The sequence below is a fragment of the Rhinolophus sinicus genome, chromosome 15 (assembly GCF_057876585.1).
Source record: "Rhinolophus sinicus isolate RSI-liver-muscle chromosome 15, RSI-T2T, whole genome shotgun sequence".
Taxonomy (NCBI): domain Eukaryota; kingdom Metazoa; phylum Chordata; class Mammalia; order Chiroptera; family Rhinolophidae; genus Rhinolophus; species Rhinolophus sinicus.
In genome coordinates, this window is record NC_142515.1 from 12,471,500 (window position 1) to 12,495,450 (window position 23,951).

A 23,951-nucleotide genomic window follows, 5' to 3' on the forward strand; every position below is an offset into this window, starting at 1 on the left:
TTGTTACTTAATTATGATAAGTTAAGAAATCACAGTTTTATTTATGTATTAACATATCATATAAAAATGGGCAGGCAGATTGTCACCAAATGTGGAGGTATTTTGGCAATGGCCTGACTTAATATAAACTATGAGGAATATATGAGGTGTGATCAAACAATACAGTGAATGTTTAAATTAAAAAAAAAAATATTACAGTAAAAGACACATTGTTGTTAATCCCCCTCGCTTCAAACACACTTATCCCATCATTCTTGCCATTTTCTGAAGCAGTTCTAGAAGTCCTCTTTCGTGAGTGTCTTTAGTTTCACTGTCATGGCTGCCTCAGTGTTCTGAATCGATTCAAAACGTTTGTCCTGAGTTTATTCAAAACGTTTACCGTTCATGGTCATTTTGACTTTGGGGAAGAGCCAGAAGTTGCACAGTGCCAGATCCGATGAATAAGGTAGATAAAGACATACTGTAATATTTTTATTTGACAGAAATTGCTATATACCAGAAGTGATGTGTGACACGGAGCATTGTCATGATGGAGGATGACACCCTTTGCCCATTTCATGTTAATGTGTTGTTTGTGACCCATGATTTACAGCACACTTTAAAACACACCTTCTCTCAACCGTAGCTCACACCTGATTGACTGCACCGAACAAGCTGAAACTTGTCACACACTGTTACTAAGATCTGATGCGCTGCTTCCAGTATTGAAGATCCCTGCCTGTCCATTGGATAGCACTCGGCAGCAGCATTCACCGTATTTTTTTTTTTTTTTTATCACAATGGAAAACGCTCTGTGTCACACATCACTTCTGGTATGGCAATTTCTGTCAAATAAAAACATTACGGTGTGTCCTCATCCACCTTACTCACTGGATCTGGCACTGTGAGACTTCTGGCTTTTCCCCAAAGTGAAAATGACCATGAAAAGTAAATGTTTTGAATTGATTCAGGACATCGAGGCAGCCATGACAGCACAACTAAAGACACTCATGAAAGAGGACTTCCAGAACTGTTTAGAAAGTGGCAAGAATGATGGGATAAATGTGTTCGAAGCAAGGGGGAGTATTTTGAGGGGGATTAAGGACAATGTGTCTTTTACTGTAATATTTTTTTTAATTTAAACATTCACTGTATTGTTTGATCACACCTTGTACAAGATTCATCTTGGAAATTCTGAGAACTAGCTTCAAAGACTGTGACTGCCATTTTTTAGGCAGCTGAAACAGAGGCATAAAAAGTTCAGATGGTTGTTGATTGGGAGAGATCATGGACAGAGAAAACAGTGATTTCAGAATCTGAGCCCTGAACTGAAAGTCACAAGGACAGATACATCAAATTGCAAGAGTAAGTTTGTGACTATGCTGCTTTTCATCTGGGTGCCCCATGTAGCATTTCCTATGGTGAGAAGCAGCAATACTCCCGATGATGGTTAATCATTCTTCCAAGAAATACGGGAGAGGCCAGGAGACAGTCGTGAAAATGATCATTCTGACCACCTCTCCTCTCTCTTCTCCCAGAGCTTCTCAGCACGCTAGTCTCCCAGTCACCCACCAGTCTCTACTTTGCTAGATCCTGCACAGGAACTATTTTCAGAGGTTTAGAACTAGAAAAATCTATATCCCTAATGTTCAAAGATTGTGGTGTGTGTGTGTGTGTGTGTGTGTGTGAAGTCACGTATACAGGGACCCTCAATATGTATTGCCTATTCTTAATCCATTGCACCTCTTGCTAAAGCCCAAGGGAACACAGCCAGAGTATATTATCTGTATTCCACTATAGAATATAGTGAGAATAGTTAATATATAGATGTCCACATACATTCAAAAATTCTAAGTAAGCTTTTTGAGGGCTGGCCCAGGAACCATATAGCCAGGTAAATAGAATTCCTTGAGAAGATACAGCCTATAACCTATAGATTAACTTTTGGAATGTGACCCATTTGCAGAAGAGGTGTGAGAAACACTTTTTATGAACCTTCACTTTGAGATAATTTTAGACTTGCAGACAAGTTACAAAGGAGTACAGAGTTCTCAATTGTTCTTGCACCAGCTTCCCCTGGTTTTACATAATCGCACGACAATAATCAAAACCAGAAAATAAACACAGATAAAATACTATTGAGGAATCTGCAGACTTTATTTAAATTTCACCAGGTTTTCCACTACTGTTTTATTTTGGGCCCAGGAATCATTCAGGATCTCCACTGCATGGAGACATCATTTTAGTCTCCACTCAGTGTTAATTCCTCAGTCTTTCTTTGTCTTTCATGATCTGACACTTTGGAAGAGTTCTGGTCAGTTAGTTTTGTAGACTGTTCTCCAAATTGGATTTGTCTGATCTTTTGTCATGATTACATCTGTGTTATGCATTTAACAGAAATACAACAGAAGTAATGTTTTGCTCTTTTCAGTGCAATATGTCGGGGGTATATGATTTCTGTATGTTTTATTACTGGTGATATTAACTTTGAGCATTTGGATAAGGTCATATCTGCTACATTTTTCTACTGTAAATTTATGTTCCCCTTTTTAACTAGTAAATGTCTTGTGGGAAGATACTGTGAGGCTATGCAAATGTGCTGTTTTACATGATGTTTTCTGCCATTAATTTTAGATTCCATCATTGGATCTTGCCTTCAATACTTATTGCTGTGCTATTTGTTTAATGGTCATTTTTTCTATTTCCCTGTTCTTTATATATTCATTAACTAGAATGCTCCTGTAAGGGAGAATTGCCCCATCTCTCCCGTTTATTTATTTATTCAATTATATAACTATGTTAGTATTGGATATTAATTTATTCTTTGACTTACAATCCAATGTATACTTATTTATTTTGTTGTTCAAGTTGTTCCAGCTTTGGCAATTGGGTGCTCTTTCAGGTGGGCTCTTGTGTCTTTTCAACATGTCTTCATAGTTTTTTTTAACACTTTCTTTCTGGAACCATAAGATGTCCCACATGGCCAGTGAGCTGTGCCCTCCTCAACTAAATTGAAGACAATGAGCTGCTGCTGAGCTTCTAAAGGGGCAGCCGGATGGCTCAGATGGTTAAAGCCTGAGCTCTCAACAACAAGGTTGCGGGTTCAGTTCCCGTGTGGGATGGTGGGCTGTGCCCCCTGCAACTAAAGATTGAAAAAACGGCAACTGGACTTGGAGCTGAGCTGCGCCCTCCACAACTAGATTGAAGGACGACTTGGAGCTGATGGGCCCTGGAGAAACACACTGTCCCCCAATACACCCCAATTAAAAAATAAATACAAGAAGCCTAGGAAAGGATGAAGATTCTAAAGTGCTGGGGAAAGTGAAAAGCATTAATACAAAGACTAAAAAGACCCAGTGGAGACATAAAGGGAAATAGAACATAATCTGTGATGCTCTAAGCATAAGACAGGTTTTAAAGAGATTGACTTGGTTTTACATGCAAGAGAAAAGGCTAATAACAAATAATGCTTAACATAGAGAGGCTCAAACTGTTTGAAAATCTCAGTCTTAAAGAACAACTGTGATCCAAAAACCCGCAAAGGAGAGACAGAAGCCACATGGCCAAGCAAGATGCAGAAGCGGCTGTGCATGGATGGTCCAAACAGAAGAGGCAGAGTCTGGTGACACCCAGGCCACTGTGAAAAGTGGTAGGGACTCTGAGCCTACTTCAAGCACCGAGGATGAAGGAAAAAAACCTATGAAACATTCATTTTTAAGAACAGAAAAAGAATGGTTTTAGAAATGCTCAATGATTTTAAGAATGACCAAACAATCAAAGCGAGATTTTTATATATGAAAAAATAACAAATGACCCAGAGCAATATGTTGAACATAGAAAAAAAAGTCACATATTGCAAAATGACTAACATGACTTGTGACAAACAGGTCTGTAGGATGGGGCTGAAATAACAGCCCTAGTTACTAGTGAGGAACTAGTTGTCTTAACCACAGTAAAGTTTTCAATTCTATTTCATAAGCAAAATTTTAGGTCAGACATTAAACTGGGTTTTTTGTTTGTTTGTTTGTTTGTTTGTTTTTTCATGTTTAAAGCCTGAGAAGCATCTAGAATTAATTTATAGTTAGATACCTGTAGAAGTACAGGGACAAAATGCAGTCGAAATTATGAATTCACAGCCAGCTTAAGAGTTAGACTGTGGGAACTTAGCACCAATAAAGACAGATGAGTAAGAGAGAGAAGGAAAATAATTAAGTCAATATACTGAGCTCTACTATGGTCTAGGCACCACTTAGCCCTGGAGATGCAAAGATAAAAATAAGGGGGAAATCCTTGCCCTTAGGTTGTCTAGGTAGAATAGAGACAGTATAATAAAAATGTTATAGTAGTAAATAAAAAATCAAAGCAATGGACTGAGGATGGGTAGAGACGGGGACAAGTTTCACAGAGGAGGCGACCCTTGAATTAGCAGTTCTCTTGGAGGAAAAATGAGGTGTGGATATTGGTGTGTGGGGGAGGATAGTCCAGGCCGAGGAGCTAGCATGTGCAAAGGGACAGAGGTATGGTGTATTCATAACAAGCGGTATTTTAAAAGTCACTTTGGAATCTAGCAGTGTGAGGCATTTAATATCTCCTTAAAATCATTCTATTTGCCGACAACACAAATGGGGCACAGGGCATGAGAATCGTATTTAGAAATACAGGATTAAGCTTCAAAACTGACCTTAAAACATCAAAGAAACTAACTGAAACTAACTTCTCCCTTTTCTTGTGCAAGAAAAAATTGGGCATAAACACAAAATGCTGAATGACAGAAAAGGTCAGGAAGGGGCCGAGGAGTCCGACTGAGCTGTAAGTGGGACCGTACCCAGCAGGGCAGTGCAGTTGGTTTTAAATGAGAGGTTAGGCACCAAGAAACAAACAATGAGAGTAAAGCTGGAGAGAGCCCCCTGGGTTCTAGCACTGGTTCTGCCCATCGTCAGTGCTGAACTCTAAGGGAGATTCTTCAGGCGAAGCTCAGTTTCCTCAACTCTAAAACAAAAGGGCAGGATTACCTCTAGAGTCCCTTTCCAGTCCATTGGTTTTGAGTTCATGGTATTTGGAAGGTTGAAGAACATTCTGACAGTCACAAAGTGACTTAAGCTGGAAGATACAGGCTCTAGCAAAGCATGGACAAGCTGGGACTGGCTTGAACCTGAACTAGAGGCTGAGAGGTGATTTTAAGACTGCCCGCTGCCATGTGATACACTATGATAAGGGGCCGTCAGCTGTTCTCTATGTCTGGAGGGATGGGAACAAGAAGAAGGAAAACAAAAGCAAATGGGATCTCATTGCAGTGAAGACTGTTAAACAACAGAATGAATTCATCCTGGAAGTCATGGACAGGCCTTTTGGGAAAGTCTCTAGAAACAGTCTGTCTGTCCAAGCTGACGGCGGACAGAATCACCAGCTGTGACTGCAAGCAGTTGGATGGGCCAGATGTCATTTCAGTGCCCTTCCTGTCTCTGTGTCTCTGCAGTTGTATAATAAGATGCATAAATAGAGTAATACCAAATTACTCTACTTATACATTTTTATGTATCTATTAATATGGACAGCAGTTTCCTTTCCATTTCACTAGTAAAGTTTTGAATACAAATGCACCTCGGCCTCTCCCCATTACAGCTCTACATTCAGAGCTAAGTGCCTCACAGAACACTTAAGGAGTCATTTTTCATTACGATGGTGAGCGAGGGGAAAGCAGATGGCACCGTGATGTTATTGATTGGGTGATCCTTGCCTGGCTCATCGAATAAATGGAACTGAATGTATGGTCACTGCAGCCAGACTTTTAGGGCCGTTAAGGTTCAGTTCAAATTATGTCAGGTTGGTGGGGCAAGAATCCATTTATTCCTCCAGGGCTTCTAAATGGTGATCCCAGGGACCAGGTAGGACTCTTCAAAGCAGTTCCTTCGAGCCCTGAGGATCAGCTGAGTCTCCCAGCTCCTAAGGAAGAGGATGAGCTACCTCTTAAGTTTTGCCAGTGCTTTGTCTGCCTGACAGCTCAGACCGTACTGCCCATCAGTTAGGGGCATTGGCCCAACTGGCACGGGTTATGCTCATTTGCAAATAATAAAGTGGATAAAAGGAGGTAACTTACTTCTCACAGGGCCATTAAATCTTTCCCGAAAAGCCCTTTAAGAAAGATCATTCTGGCTTTAAGGAGTTAATGTAATTACCACACGTGGTTACCTTTGTAAGTTAGAATTACAACACTATTACTGCTGGTGCTTATTCCTCCACTGGGCCATTCATTAAAATGAAGGCATATTCAAACTCAAAGATGCCTTTGATAGGTACCATGGCACCATGCTGCAGTAAATGGTAGGATCTGAGATTAAATCAGCTGTAAGTATAACAGAATTTTTATCAAAACTTGAATATACTTCCACTGGATTTGCTAAGGGACCATTGGCCCCATTTGAGGTGGTTCCCAGAAAAATGTTTATGTGAGAAGATGGAATTCCGGGGGCCCTTGACCTATGTTTTCTTAGCATTTTGTCAGTTTGCTGGTAAGGAGACATATTTTCTCAAGTGACTTAATTTTCCCTTTTGGATCTAGGGATTTCCTTTCTGTCTGCCATTTCTGGGCCCTGGTAGCTGAAGGTACGCATTATTGGCTTCTAGGAAGAAGTGGATTATTATTTTCTTTCTCTGATGAGTTTTTGCAACATGGCATACATAATAAGCACGAGGGAGGGGTACATCTCTTCCTGCATGTGAGATACAGAGATCTGGGCTCTAGTCCCTGCTCAGCTGCAAATACACTGACCCCAGACAAGCCATCTCTGGCACTGCAGGTTTCTCTTTTGCAAAATGTGGGCCAGAACTAGATGATTTCTAAGGGCATTTCTAAAGCTACAAAAATTCTAGAATTCTTCAACATTCAGGATTACCTTTCTATTCTTGTTAAATGCAAGGGGTAGGCTTCTGCTAAATTCCTTTAAGCCTATCTAAAGCATAACGATTTAATTCACAACCAATTAAAAGTCAAATGTCTTCCTAATTGGCAATTTTATATATAGACCTTGGCATCAGTTATCACAAGAAATACTGGGGAGGGCTGGGGGGGGGGGCGCTGATTTAGCCTGTATGTTTTATTCATACCTACAAAATCTTTATTTTTTGTTTTGTTGCTTCAAAAGGAGCTTGTTTATTCCAAACAAATCTTGATTTTACCATTTGGCTTTGTAAGTTGTCGAATAAGTGTCCACCTGTTAGTTATATTCAGGACAGAAACTCAAAATATACCATAAAGGCCTCCTACCTAGTCATCCTTCTTATTTTATGGATGAGGAAACTGAGGGTCCAAGAGGCTAAAATAACCGCCCAGGGGCCCCAAGCTAACCAGTAGTGCCTTGCAGGTAGGAATTGCCAAGGACTCTGTGGGTGCTAAACCTGAAAGAAGGCTGAAGAGAGGTCAAGGAGGACCTTGACACCCCAGAATAAATGTCTGGTCTTACTTCAACAGACAATAAAAAAGTCTGCAAAGGTTTATGAGGAAGGGAGTGATATGATTAGAACTGTGCTTTCCTTTGGCGGAAGTCCAGGTACCTGAACAAAAAATGGAGGGAACAAGCATGTCAAAGGGATGTCTGCCCTATCTGCCACACGGGTGAGATCTATAGCGCTCTCTCTTTCTCTGTGGGGAGAAAGAGAGAAGAAAGCAAGCTAACTCCAAGTTTCAAACTTGAGCCACTCTGAAAACCGTAAAGTCAGGTGAGAAGAGCTGGCCTGAGGAGCCAGAAGTGGTAACAGGGGAGGGGGAGGGAAGAGTGACTTTACACCTAAATAGCAGCAAGTCCAGATGCAGATGCTATTGTTGCACAGCTGAGAGGTGTTGGCTGGAGAACCAGAGTTGGGAGTCAGCTGCTGAGAAGCTCTGCTGAGCGAGCGGAGAGGCCACAATCCTAAAGGGACAGAGCGGAGAACGATGAAAAGATCAAGCCTCGGGAGTGACTCCTGTATTTGTGGGCACACGAAGTACACACTGCACAGAGGGGAGATGCTCAACACCTATTATCTCCAAGTAAATTTGCAGTAGGTACTTGAGGAAAATCAAGGCATAGAACACCAGGGTAAAGGAAGTTTCCAGAAGTTGGAGAGGCAACATGGGGAATACTCAATGGTCTAACACTACAGACATGATAGCAAGTGAGACCTGAGGAAGGGACATTTGAATGACTAAGTGTATCATTTTGTTACTACTATAGAAAGATATGATGCTTAGCAATTGTACATCAGCTTTATTTCGCTTCCCTCATAGCACTTACTGTCTTCTCTTTGTCCACAGCATTAAAAATACTTTGCAATTATGGGTTTAGTTGCATGATTATTTGTTTCATATCTTATCTCCACATAAGCTATAATCTCTTTGAGGGCAGGAACTCTTTCCATTTTGTTCACTGCAGTATATGCAGTGCCTGGCAGTCTAGCAGACATTTTAAAATATCTCTTGGATGAATAAAGGTAGCAACTGACAGTTCACAATAACTGTATTTTGCAGAGAAGATAAAAAAAAATATTTTCTACTGTTGAGTGTAGAGCCTTTTTAATTGGCATCTTTTTGACACAGAGTCATTTATTAACAATAATCTCAGACATTTGTTCTTATCTCTGTTGTCCCCAGGGTGCTCTGCTTAATTTTGTAGTTTATTTTGCCATGAAGCACTCCCTTTTTCTTTCTTTATGAAGACACATATACTGGATGTAAGTAATATTTGGATTTGAGGTTAAAACGTAGTTAACGTGTCAGATTTTTATAATGAAGTTTTGATACAATTCTGTAGTTTTATTTCTTATTCTAGCCACCTCTGAAAAAGAGAATGCAAAGATCAGATCAACAGGTGTGTTTCTACAAGTGTGAAGATACAGTGGCAGAGTTATGGAAAAAAAACACAACAGAGTCTCCAGTGGCTTCTGGAAAATGTAAATTAGCTTTAAAAAACTGGCTTCAGTGGGAAGAAGACTGCACTGAGTGTCGGCCAACCTGGAGCCTGTCCCTGGTCCACCTCTGAGATTTCAGGGGACCTTCCTCTTGCTGGTGCTATGAGCTTCCTTGTACTCCTAAAATGGGGGTAACATGAACTATTCACATCTTTCAAACGTGCTGAGAAGATTGGGAACTAGTCCTTATTAATAAAATTATTAAGATTTTTAAAAAAAGTTAAGGAGTGGTGCTAATTATTTTTCATCACTAACAAGAAACATATAGGAATATAATTTCTTAACTGGAAAGATAAGCTAAGGTACCACTTAGAAGCAAGTTATTTGCCCTTTCTACCCCACCTGCTATGGCTTAGCATAATTTGTAGTAGAAGTGTACAGTAGGGCTGTAGCAAATGCATCCTAGGAATCTAACCCAATCCCATCTTTTATATATGGGGAAATAGGACCCAGAGACTAATGGACTTGGCCGTGGTCACAGAGCTAGTTGGTGGCAGAACTAGGTACAGGGCTCAGGATTTGTGACTGCAAGTCCGCTGCTCACACATACAAGCTTAAATCCCTTTCCGATAACTGCATGCCCTTCACTGCTACTCCACACGCTGAGTTGTAGTTTCATTAGCAGATGTGAAGTTACCATGCACATGTTTGCATTTCACAAAATGTCTGGAGTTAAATCATCGGAAAAGATAAATCTATCCTTCTTGCCCCCTTAAGCCCAATGCTTAGCAGAACCCTTCAAGTCCTTCCTCTTTGAGTCTGGATAGAAAGACTTTTCGGGAATAAGGGCTATCTGGAGTACCCCATATCTTTTAGCCAGAGAAGCACAGTGATGAGGGAGAGTCTCACAGGCTGAGGACCCAGGAGGCCCTGGGTTTGAATTCTGGTTTACTTACTCACTAGCCGTACTGGCCCTGGACAAGTCATTTAGTCTCCTGAGTTTCAGTTTGTTTTTTTGTTTGTTTGTTTTTTAAATATGAAGTGTGATAATAACAGCTACTTTTCAGAGATATTAAGAGGGTTAGACCTATGAATGTATATAAAGCATCTACATGTATATAAGGCATAACATACATGTACATAAAGCTCAGATGTATATAAAGCATGTGATGCATATAAAGCATATAATGAATGTATACGAAGCTCAAAGTTACTAGTTCTCTTTCTCTCACCTCTTCTCATTTAATTAAACCAAAGTTCTCTTTTTGTCATCATTACCCATGACACCGTGGGTGGACTATCATTGTAAACATACATTATTTCTAGATTCTTCAAAATAATCTAGTCATCCTGCCAAAACTTCTCAGCCTAAAGAAAAAACACGGAAAACCTTAGACTTTCTAGCAGCATTCTTTTTGGTAATGTTAGAGTCAGTGAAGCAGGAGGCAAGACCAGGGCAAAATTCTCCTTTTAGTTGAAGCACACAGCTCCTTTCGGCAGTGGGCACTAGGGCTACTGAGAAAAGTTAATCTGTTGCTTATTAGTAAGAATCCATAAACTATGCAATCCATAATCCTTCATCACAAAATGACAGCAACCATTATCATTTTCAATTTATGCTTCTGAAGAGCTCTATTTGCTTTGTCCACATTTCATCTTAATGTGATTCTAAAACACTTGGAGACCTCGCTGTTTACGATGATTGGAGACATGCTTGGTTGGTTAGTGTCACGCAGCAGAGTTACTTGATGTGTCCACTTTTCATGGGGACATCAGTTTTTCAACCACTTCGAGGTCAGAAAAGAAAGTGGCTGCATAGTGTACATATGTCAACAGCAGAAATCCCACATTAACCCAAGAGCGTCTGGCATGGTTGACAGGTATGCTCACAGAACAGACAGGATAACGCAGCAGGTTTCCGGGGTTGGGAAGCAGGGAAGCTAATTAGCCTGGCTCCAGGAATGCCAAAAAACTTATTTAATAATTTTTGCTTTTATTTTTCTAAGCCACCTAGAAGGAAAATTGCTCACAAACACCTAAACTCATTACATTAAGAAAAAAAAAAAAAAGATTAATGCATGGAGTAATTTCAAGGATGAATCTGCAATTTTTCTTTTGACCTCTGTTAAGATAAGGGCCATGGAAGGGACTTCACAAATTTCACAGACGCTAAAAGGGCCATGTCTAATTATTACTTGCTAAGTAGTACTGAAATACTTGCGGGTGGAAAGAGAATGAAGTCCAAAGACAATGCTGTACTTTAAATTAAGAAAAAAACAAAAAAACTAGCAGCTCCTGAAAAGAGATGACCAAAATTAGCACCCGAATGTTTCTGAGTCACTTATTTGTTAGTGGTGAAATTCAGTTTCTGAGTGAAAACCACCACACTCATAGATACTGGCGCCTTCTCCATATCCGTAAACTCATCCTTCTCTTAAATGTTCTTATTCATGGTAACGAAGAGTGTATGATGAAAAGCATCACTTGACATTTAGGAAGCTGCATTTCAAAAAAGGGCCTGATCAAAATTTTTGAGATTGGGCAAAGCACTGCAAGAGGACCTTTAATCTAATAATTAATGCTAATTAATCACTGAATAGATATGCTAACACTTGGAGACATAAAGCCTATGAGCGGGGAGAAGACTCCTGGCGCCCCGGCCTTCACACAGTGGGGGTGGGATCAGGAGCCTGTGCACGAAGCTCCTCCCCCATCTCCTTCTCTGCTCCCCAAACCTCTCACTCTGCACCAATACTGGAGGAGGCTCCTAGGAGACAATGTGAGAAACAATGAATTAACCCCAGTCCAGTTGCTCATTGCTGTTCACTGAGGCTCACAGATGGAAGGGGTTGGTTGAGCTCATGTTTTCCAGGTCTCTTATCCTCCTCCTCCTCCAAAGCATTTATGAACTGCTTTCTACATGCAGGACCCTCTGATAAGCACAGGCACACAGATGTTAAAATTGGCTGTGAACACACCAAACATCTTGATGAAGAGTGAAAATAATAAGTCAGTTTGTATATTGGTGTCTGAATTCTCCTGTTTAGGGAAAATCTACGTTAGAAAATGTCTCTCTACAGACACTGCCTTTTGGTTTTCCTAATGAAGTTCAGACTTTAGTTTTGTTTCCCTCATCTTACTATAAAAATTTTCAAACATTACCCAAGTGGAATGAATTTCACAACGAACAACAGTATTCTACCATTAACATTTACTTAACTTGCTTTAGGACATATCTGTCCATCTATCCATCCTACCATCTATCCATCAATATGTTTTTGATGTATTTCAGAGTAGACTGCAGGCAGCAGATAAGATTGTATTTTACAGTAGAATCAAAGAGTCTTCCTACTCCTATAAGGATAGCTAGAAAAATGTATTCTTTTTTTAAACAAAACAAGTTCATTCTGAATAATGCACACAGATATTCAACATAATTCAATCTATATGCACTATAAAAAGTACAGTTAAGTTTGCTCAGGGTTTTGTCTACTTGTATCCATCCTGTAGACACTTCCCATACTCCCCCAAATGGATGGCTTTGTGAAGACATGGCTATAGATTATAGAGAAATAAGCTTTCTGCTACAGAGCATCAGAAAAAAAAAATTTACCTGGAATGTTAGCAATAAGTAATTTTTGTTGTTTTGCTCTATACTCTAGTATTTCCCAATTGTTCCTGAATGTAGAAATATGATGATTTTTATACCTCATTTCCCTCACTTATAAAGTGAGTTTTACAATATTATCTCAGAGGCTCGTCATGAGGATCAAATGTGAAAAACAGGAGAACACTCTGTAGAGCCCTATGTACGGCTGAGATAGTATTATCGTTAGTGATCATAATGCATCTGTAATAAAACACAGCTGAGGTAATGGTAATGGGCCACAAGGCTACTTGGCTCTTGCAAATCAGTCAAAAAGATCGCAAAGGGTAAAGGGACAGAGTGTTGGCAGTTGCCTTCATTCTGCCCATCAGTATGTCACCTTGTCAGGGATCGAGAAGAACCTTGGAGTCTATCACACAGACTTGTTTTCATTAGCGAAGTGTTTGTTTTGGACATAAGCCCAGCCTTAAAACAATACTTCCATTAGCTGGGCACAGTACCTATAATTATCCATCTTATCTGACCAGTGCCAAGCTATTCTACTTACTGCATCCCATTTACGCTGGTGGCTCAGAAAGGAGAGGGAGGCATTCCCTCAATGCATGAGAAGGTGTGGAGGGTGTTTACTGTTTGAATAAACGCCTACAAATGAACTTTGGGTGGAAATTCCTGCAACAAAGTACCATCAGGTAACGTAATGATGAGTCTAAAGGTGATGGAAACTCTCTGTCCCCAGATGGGGAGAATTCTGCTACATGCATATCTTAAGTTTTTAAGTATAGCTTCCATTTTTGTGTCTGGCTGGACACAAATCAAGAAAGTGAAGGACAAGGTCAAAGCTCACTAGGGAACCAAGAAAAGACAAAATAAGCAGGGAGGCAAACTCATCATCAATTACTGTTACTGAGAACCTGCCAGATGTCTCGCACTTTATTTTACGCTTAAGGAGGAATTGAATAGAAAGACAGGTTTAAAATCACCCTTTCCCTCAAAAAGCATCCATTTCACTAAGAGTTGTTTAGAACAAACAGTCAGAAGGCAGAGAAATGAGAAATTGTAATCAGATGGAATAGGATATGTCAAACGAAAGAAATAAGCATAGTTTGTGATTTAATTACATGTTCAACATAAGCATATTTATAATGGGGACAACATCACAGCAATGAGAAGACCCCTTAGAGGATGCATCTAGTTGTCCCACAATTCAAAGTATGCTTTTTAGATAGGAAAAGGAGAGTCAGGGGAAAAGGAGAGGGTTCCCGGCAGCAAAAACGTATGTAAAACATACAGATATGGTTGCATCAAGCTATCACACTCGGACGGACCCGGCTAAACATGCAGGTGAGTTCCCTAATTTGTTTCCATATTTATGAAGCAAACTTCTAATCAAATTAGTAATTTCGCATCCTACATGACACACATACTGGGAGAAAAGGGTCACGAAATTGTTTGTACTGCTAGGCAGATTTCTCGTTGTAATTATAACAACAAATAGGGGTGTGTGTGAACGTACATACATGCATATATTATATACAAACACACGCACATATTCCATATGTATTTCTAAAAGAAACACTGCAAAATTTGAATTTATAGCAATGGAGCTATCTAGCTATGTGGGTAAGAATTCGTATCTTAATAAAATTATACCATACTCTAAATCAGAACCACGTAAATATTTTTTCTGTGCTATTTGGTGGTATTGTTTATTTCTTGTGTTCAGTGAACATGTTTGACTTAACTGCTGATAGCTCCTCATATAGCTTACCTGACTGTCCAGGGGGCGGGGCACCTGATGACCCACGTGGCAGACACAGGAACACAGTCAGAACAGCAGCTCTGCTTCCAGCACATGGCTCAATGGCTATTGGTTTGGGCGCCCCCTGAAAAAGAAAACTCACTTTAAATTTGCACATTGGACATGACTATTTTACTTTTGTCCTATCTACGCTTCAGTCAGCTAAACTGTATATTCGCAGTGGTTGGGACACACCATGTTGCATTTAAATAGTTTAACTAGTTTAAATATTTAAAAATAGTTTAAATACCATATGATCTCACTTATATGTGGAATCTAAAGAAAAGAATAAGTGAATGAACTAATCAGAAACAGTTTTGGAAAAATGGAGGAAAAACTGAGGGTTGCTAGATGGGCAGGGGGGTGGGGATAAGGGGAAGGTGAGAGGTTTTGGGAACGTACAGAGGGATAGTGGATGGGGGGAGGGGGGTTCACACAGTGTGAGGGATATAAATGATAAATGTCTAAGTTTTGCTTTGTCTTGTGCACCTGAAACTAATTAATAAAAAAAAAAAAAAAATAAAAGAAAAAAAAAAAATAGTTTAAATACTTTAAATAGCTTTTTTAAACTATTTTAAATCGTTTTTTGAAACTATTTGAATAGTTTAAATAGTTTTAATATTTAAAAATAGTTTAAATATTTTACTGTAGTGATATGTATTTTTTTTGTAGTTGTAATCATTAGCATTTAGAAGATATTTTTCTTTGGGAGTTATAGATTGGCCCATATTTGTATAATTATTGAAAAATACTCTTTGCTTTGATCTATTGTTAGCTTGATTTTTTTTCTTTAATAAACTTTATTTATTTTTGAGAAGTTTTAGGGTCATAGCAAAAGAGAAAGGTATGGAGATTTTCCATATAGCTACACGTGAGTAGCCTCCCCTTATCAACATCCCCGCCAGAGTGGGACGTTTCTCACAACTGATGAACCTACATTGACATATCATAATCTCCCAGAGTCCACAGTTTCTATTAGAGTTCACTCTTGGTGGTTTGGACAAATGTATAATGACATATAATATCGTTGTAGTGTTATACAGAGTAGTTTCACTGCCCTATTCATCCACCTATTCATCCCACCCCCCTCTTTTCACCCTGGGAAACCACTGATATCTCACTCTCTCCATCATTTTAGCATAGAAATAGTGGTTTTGGCTATTTTACTAAAAAAAAAAATGCAGGTGAGATATGGTTGACATATCAAAGCAACATGTATGCATAAAGGGAAAATTAAATAGAAGAACACATATCACTGCTTTAGTTATTTTTAAAAAAAATGATTACGTAGTAAAAAATGATTACTGATGACATTTGAACTTTTCTGAAGACATACAGACATACATAGTCATTCACCTGGGATGTTGTAGAATACTACCATTTCCGGAAAGTTTAATGAGGCATTAAAGATAAAATATGTCCTCTTTCATGTAAAACTTTGACTGAAATTTCTGGTGACAATGGTTTTATGTGGTTATAAAGGTTTTCTTCTTTATAGCAACATAAATCTCATGTTTTAAAATTATCCTGATACAGATATATTTTGGGGGTTTTCCATATAAAGGTGAAAGTGGCCATGATGTTGAAAGTAAAGGGCACCAAAATCATCCGAGAAAATGCTGTAGGCCACGCTGCAATACTTGTATCAAGTTACATGATTTATGGTTTTACACTTTAAAGCTTACATTTAATTTAACAGACTTATTTTTGAAAATGTTAAGTCAAAATCAGCATAAGTACATAGACATTCTCCAATGAGGTAAATATTTAGAGAATAGGCTTGTCATATTCCAAGGCTAAAAGAAAAATACTATGAATGTTTGGAACCATATTTCAAAGCTACTGAAATTTATTCTAATGTAATAAATGTAAAATACATGTAAAGGTCAATTGGTTAAAACATACTAAGAGAAAATAGAATGAATTTAGGTTTAAATGATGGTGATATATTACAAGTACCAAAATCCCTTTTAATATACCTAAGAAATAATCTATCATTTCTACCATCAGGAAAGGTTTTCTTTGCTGGTTTTTTTTTGTGTGTGTGTGGTTGGTGTTTTTTGTTGTTGTTGTTGTTGTTGTTGTTGTTGTTGTTTTTCAGCTCTGAGTGCAATAATTGGCACTATTCAAAATATCTAAAGTCATGTTAAAATATTTGATTACAAAAATTAGAAGACTTACATGATTACAACAAAACACTACAGAGAAACAAAAAGCAGTTAAGAAACAGTGGTTGTTGGTTTAGAGAATCTAGAAAAACAAGACACAATTTGAGAGGACATCAGTGGACATTATTGCCAGGCTACCTTTCTGCTTTTTTTAACAATAGAAGAAAAAGGTTTGAAATAGGAAATGCTGATGCCAAAAGCACCAACTGAAGAGAAAAATTAGTAAAAGAATAACTACATTTCAGGTGGAAAATGACTTAATGATTTAGTACTTTAAACTTGAGAGATGCAGCAACAGATAAAGACAGGGTAGTGACATATCCTGACAATGGAGAAGGAATGATGTTGCATAAAAGCCACTTCCATAAAATCTTCCTTGAAATAATTTTTTCACTCTTAATTCTACTGCTACTGTACTGAAAACTTCAGAAATTTCTTTATATTGATAAGACATATGAAAGGAGATTATAGTTCTATTTTAAAATCAAATTGGCTTACAACTTTGTCTATTTTTGGCTATAAAACTTTCATAAAAGGATAGTAGCAAAAATGTGAATTATTCATTATATTTAAAATATTAGTGACTAGCTTAGCTCTTTGACACTTCTGGAAGGAATTCACATAATTAAAAAAATTATTTCCACAGAATTTGTGACAAATCTCACTTTCAATAAAGATTTTTAATAAAAAATGAAAAAGAACACTTTCTAGCACTTGAATTTTGCAACAGAAAATAGCAAAACCCCACAAATGATATTTCTGACATCTTGATATTTGTCAGTGATAAATATATAACCATGAACCAAAATCATTTCACAATGACATAACATGCTTACTGAAGTATGCAATTTATCATGCATTTTCCATGGCTGCCTTTGAAAGAGATAAGGAATGGGTTTGTTTGCCCACAGCACTCAGCAACTGTGATTTACTTCAAGGCATTTTCATATTTGTCGTATTGTAAGAAGCTGGTGTTCGACCGTGCCAGAAAACATCACTGACAGTTATGTAATTAGCAGCCATTGTTTATTAAGCATGCAGCACTTTTTTAAAAGACTCGTTTTGTTCACTCCAGTCTTTTGAAAACTATTGCACTCATATTTTCAAGTTCTTGTGTTGAGGGGGTAACAATTCTATGTTAAACTCTTTCCGTTTTTCAGCTGTTAGAAACATGCAAATTATCAGAAAAGTTTCTACACTCCTAAGGATTTTCAAGATTACAGTTCTTAAAATTTATAATGACGTGTTCTAAAAGTGAGGCCACATTGGCTCCATCTTGGGAAACTACTGCTACAAGAACCACTGGATATTTGGAAGATTCTTGCTTGTTCCTTCCTCTCAAAGTGAGTGAATCAGTGAGTGATTCATGTCTAGAAATCACACTAGATCTCATCATTGAAAACCCTAACTCCAGTAGGTGATGATTTCATGGAATTATCTGATGTCCTTGGAACAATCATTACAATTTCAGAAGGATTTAGTGCAATACTCTAGGACTCAAAAGATAAAAAAGATGTTATTTCCGTCCTCAAAAACTTTTAGTAGTTCCAAAGTAGGGTTTGTGAACTCAAATTTCTTCAAGGGGCAGGTGAGTAACAATAGCTAACATTTAGTAAGTGCTCACATTGTGCCTTGTGCTATACTATGTGCTTACATGGGTTTAATCGTACCCCATGAGGTAGGGACCATTCCCACTTTACAAACGATGCAACTGAAGCTCACAGATTTAAGTAACATATTAAGGTTGCAGACCTACTAAGTGATAAAACCAGGATGTGGAACAATGTAGTCTATCTTCTAAGTCTGTATGCTTAACCACTATGTACCTGCCAGTAATAAGCAAGAAGACTGTCTTAACTTCTAGAATACAATAAAAACCAGTGGGTACTGCAGTGAACTGGAAAGTACAAAATTTCTTGAAAGACATTAACTCTCCAAAGTTTTGCTGCCCAAAGGACATGTCTATGGGCCAAAATGGTCTGACACTGCCACGTTAGGATCGTTGTAAACTGAAGTCCCAAATGGCATTTCAGGGTTGCCAGGCTGTTGCATCTACCCACTCATCAAATCTCATCTTCTGTTTTGCACAAGTTCTCTGCTTTAGTCAATGTAAGTGCTCACTGTTTAACAGCTGTGCCCAGAGTTTCCACAACCTGTGCCTTATTCACTCATAATATTCCTATTGTCTAGGAAATCCTTCCTACAGGTCTCTAACTTTCCTAAAATCATACACCCTCAAAGACAACTCATCCAGGAAGCCTTCCCTGGTCTGAGGGATTTAGTCTCTCCCTCTGTAGTTCTTTAATCACAACTTTTATGGCCCTCTTCATTTTCTACCTTGAATGACACTTGGGTAAATGTGCCATCATCTCCCTGGGACAAGATGATGGCAGGTCCAGTTTCTTTTTCATCTCTGTTGACCCTATACTCACTTCCTCTCTCTTTGAAATGCCTAAGTATGGTGCCTGTGCCACCTTTTGCAGACTTATGTCTCCTGCCTAATCTTTTATTACAGGTATTGATATATTTATGTATACAATGTCACTATTCCATTCCTGCTCCTCCAAAGACGGGATCATGTTGCATTTTTCTTTGCCTTACCTATAGCATCTACTAGAGTGCATTCTGCACATCGTAAGGAAATGAGTGGATGAAAGAGTAAATAAAATTGTCACATGGTAAGATAACTAATAGGCATGACTCAATTTTATCCAAATTGTAGATATTAAAGGGATAATAAAACACTGAACAATATTACTAGCTAACATCTATTGAATAGTTACTAGGTACCAAGTGCTATGCTAAGCCTTTTACATGCATTATTGTTATTTTCTTTTTTAGACAGATGAAGAATTTGAAATTCAGAGATATCAGATAATATTCTCAGGGTAACATGGCTAGTGAGGGGAAAATCCAGGACTGGAACTTAGATCGGTGGGATTCTAGTAACTTGGTTCTTAACCACTATACGATACTGCTAAAAAATATAGCTTAAGAAGTCAAGGAGTCTCTCATTCTCTCAGCTTGGCTATTAATAGTAGGAACCCAACTAAAGATATTAGTTATAAAAATGATATGCATATACTTGCCCCATTTCTGACCAGGGTCAGAATACCTGAGTTCTAGGACCAGTTCTGCCACTAGCTAGTTGTGTGACCCTGGGCATGTTCCTAAGTCAATTTCCCCAATTGGAAAATAAACAAATAGGTTGGGTAATTTTTAGGGTGTCTTTAAGATTCTGTGACTATGATTTATGGACACCCTTCAGAATGTGTGACATACCAATACCGAACACTTTGTTTAAATACGGTGAAATTTGAAATTTTCAATACTTAGTAATCTTTTTCTTGTCCAGGTATTTTAAATTGCACATCTAATTTTTAAAGCACATTATTATACCACATGATGACTATATCACATAAGAGTAAATGGCCACCATCACATGCCAAAAAAGCAATTAGAAAATTGAATCAAGGAATTAACGATTAATGTGGATATGTTATACCTGTCAGCAGTAATAAGTGTTTTGACAAGGACAGAACAAAGTCTGACAGTATGCACAAATACTAATCTGATGTATGAGTGAAACATTAAAAATGCAAACAACTGCACATTCATCACTCTAACATTTCCCTGCTAAAACACTTTTAATGCTATTCTTATGAAAATCCATCTATAAATAAATATGAGTCTTTTTTCAACAGCTTGCACGGCTTGGTATTTGCAGTTTAATGAATGTTTATATTGATATGAAATTTAGTTTTTAGTCACATTAATAAAATAGAATTAATTTACTGAGCGTTGAATGAAGTCAGCCTGATGGTTTGGCTCACAGCTAATCAAGTATGTTGATTCCACAGGATCAACACATATCAAGACTCCACATTGCAAAAACAGATTCTTTGATTTTTGTTTCGATGTGGGAAAAAAATGAAAACGAGTATCATAGCCTTTCCTTATTTACTATTTGCTTTTCATGAAGCGATAAAGGGAAAAATACATTAGCTGGCTTTACTTGCTAGGAGACTCCGTATTAATAAAAGACATTAAACTGATGGACGCTCTCAAAACCAGCCTTAAAGTGTGTTAGAAGCAAATTCAAAGAGAATGAAGTATTACATGTGGGAGTAGGTAAAGGAATAAAACATAATATGCACAGAATCAGCATGCTGCTTCTGAGGTTCCAAAGATATTCCAACTGTAAACTTAATTTTCATATAGTATCAAATATGTTTGGCTTTGTTGGAATGTCTCCATGTTCAACTTCTGTTCAAAATCTCTTACTACACACAAACACACACACACACACACACACACATGCACACACATACACTCATGTACACACATCTTTAAGGTTGATATCTACAGTATAATATCTAGTTTAACTGGGTTTTGCTGTAAGTTTAATGATGTGGCACTGACTTGGGGAGGCTAGATTGCGATGGTTGGAATTTCACTACCTATTTTTTCATAGGTACTTAGGTCCCAGAAAATGAGGATACTATCGCTTTTGAGATACATAATCGTGCTTTGCCCTGAGCTGGCTAACAAATGTGAATGTTAATAGGAGGTGACTTTGAACAGATTATCTTTAAAAATTGATTCTTGATAGTATTTTTCAAAAATTTGAAATAGATTCTCTATTAAATAATTGCCATAATTATGTTTTTAACAACCTATACTTTTCTCGATAGCTCAGTGCAGAAAGCAACCAAACCACTACACGTACTTCATGTATTAATTTCAAAATTGGGGCCACCTTCCTGACCTCAAAAAGCACTGCTAAGTGTGAGAGACAAATGTGCCTGCCAAATCAGTTGACTTTCCATCATGTGTAAGCCCAACCCTGTGCTTTTTTGTATAGGCCACTCCATCCACCTACACTACTTGCCAGCACAGACCATTTCTGCAAGATCAGGCTAAAACTTGCAAGAAGCCATCCCAGGTCAGCCTAGGCCACTCCAGGACCCCCTCTCTCTACTCTATTTCAATAATTAGGTGTAACTCATGTTTCCTATTGTAACCACTGAGAGGCAGTGCAATGTAGTGGTTAAGAGAGCAACCTTCAGCAAACACTGCCTGGAGCGGCCCTGTCTCTCATCCATCTAAAGGTGACCTAGATCAAATTGCTTCACCTCGCTGTGCCTCAAGTTTCTCGTCTGTAAAATGCAACTAACAATACCTTCCTGTGGTGTTATTATGAGGATCAAAGGAGTTAGTATCAATATATATTTATATGTATAAAGTGTGGCACACAGTACTTGGTAAAAATCAGCTATTATCATTATGCCATTCTGCCCAATTCCCACTTTGCTTTAGAACTATTTTTTGTTCCATCTGAAGTATATGCTCAATTCAAAAATAAGCAACTTGAGGGCAGGGACCGTGTTTTTAAAATCTCTATTAATGGCTTGAAATGTATTAAGAAATTCAGCTTTCAGGACAGAAGTGCCAAATCTCCCACATATGTCACGTCCACTCTGCCACTGAATATTGGCCTATCTTTCCCAAGTGTGTTCCCTGCTTTTATCAAGGAGTCTGACTCACCATGAGGGCCGTGTGCTACTCAGAGCACTTTCCCTGGCACCAAAGGCTGTGGTGTTCTATAAAAAGCTCATGTGTAAGTGGGTATTCGTTTTGTCTTTTCTAAATTATGCACAAGGTGAATCTTTAATTTTGTGGCAAAAAGGTATGAAAGGTATGACAGAGGCTCATGTATAGCAAATGGATACAAACAAGCAGAAAAGGCAGAAAATCAAGAGCATGGTGTTTACTCCCCGGGCTGGTCCATTCCAAACGCATTTACTGTATGTCATTAGTGCAAACTGTGACCTTAGCAACGCAGCTGCTAGACCAATTAAATTCAAAGGTAGATGTACTTGGCCTCCTGCTGGCAGCGGGGGATGAAGGGCTCCGCTCCGAGGGCCCAATGCCTCCCCTGCGGGAGCCTCTTTCCGGCCAGTCCAGCTGACTGCAGCGAGGACTAACTTAGAGCTAAATGCTCACAGCAATGCTCGCAGCTTTGGGGGTGGGAGTGGAGGGAGGAAGGGAAGGGACCAGGAGCTTTCCTGGGGAAGGACTTTACCTTGCAGACGATGACCGGGAGTGCACAAGGAGAGTGAGGAAGGATGGAGATTTCTGGCAGGAGGAAAAGCAGGAACACAGAGGTGCAAACGCACATGGCTCTTTGTAAAATGGCTAGAAGCTGACTGTGGGCAGAGCCTAGGAGATATTCGGTAGAGAGGGATGAGAAGGGTCCACAGGGAACACTGGGGTCCTCTGTGAAAACCAGGTCCCTCACCAGCCCGTTCACACTCTTCCTGGCCATTCCTGGGATTTTCACTTCCTGCTCAGAAAGGTATGCTTAGACGTTCAGGTGGCACTTGACAAGTGCACAGGGGGTCTCTGTGCAACTTCCTCAAGATGTGGTGCAAATCGTCTCACACGGACACCAGCAAACTTTCAATCTTAGGGACTCACAATGCTCTTTTATTAAACTATTGGTCAAAGCTGTTACATTGAGTGAACATTAAATTAAAACACTCATTTCTGAAACTTCAATCATAAAACTAAATCAAGAAGCACTGTGAAAAGTAACTGTCAGCAGAAAGAATAAAAGTGCAGATATGGCAATATTCTTAATGAGGAATCAAATGTTAATAGATCCAGCATAATAAATGACTTTTTACTATGACTATTATACCAATCACAGCCTATTATATAACGAAAGCATAGACAAAATGCTGGATGAAGAGCTTATTTGACGTGTTACAAACACATGTATGCAATTACTATGCAGTAAAACCTACCTGGATCTCTTAGAGTTTGTCATTCTGGATAATAGAGTTTTCCCAGAAAGCTGAACATTAACCCTATAACGATGAAGACTGCTATTTTAGGATTTTTTAAATTAATGTGAAATCTCTTTAATACCCATTTCTTTGCTTCTCAACCAGACTATAATATGCTAAACATAATTTAATATTGTCTTGCTGTCCCATGAATACCACTACGAATCCCAGTTTTCACAATATGCTGAAGCTACACGGAGTTGCGAATGTCTGTTTGAATACGCAATATTCCTTTTCTTTTCTTTTTTTCCCTATGCCACCAATGCCAGCTTGCTTTTTGCTTATTTGTCTCTTTAGAAAAAAGCAACTGAAAGATATGCAGCTGCCAGTGGATAACATGGACGCTTTTCTGTAAAACCCATCAATGATGCAAAGACTGAAGTGACTTTCTTCTCAAGAGGTTTTCTCATCCTCCCCAGTATCTTCTTTGCTGTTGCTATCAGTGTGCTGTGACCTACATCACCAATCCCATGGACCACAGACATCTCTTGACAGTTTGTGACAATCCTCCTATGTCTCTTGAAGTGTGTGGGCAGAGTAGCCTTTCCAATTTCAAGAAGTTTGAAAATAGTGCTTGGGTGTAATTTTACTGTAAAGTTTCAAAATACTTCATCAGGCCCAAATGACTTAACTGCATGCATGTGAAGCAGACTCAGGTTCAAATC

General features: G+C 38.6%; 1 protein-coding gene across 2 annotated transcripts in view; it reads right to left on the reverse strand.

Annotated features, from left to right (window-relative positions):
* The window catches only part of ATRNL1 (attractin like 1), a 565,586-nt gene that overhangs the window by 73,377 nt on the left and 468,258 nt on the right, over nt 1-23,951 (reverse strand). For both annotated transcript variants that reach the window (XM_019725236.3, XM_088791845.1), the window contains exon 28: nt 14,238-14,352. In XM_019725236.3, coding sequence (XP_019580795.3) covers nt 14,238-14,352 — 115 coding nt within the window. The remainder of the gene's footprint in view (nt 1-14,237; nt 14,353-23,951) is intronic.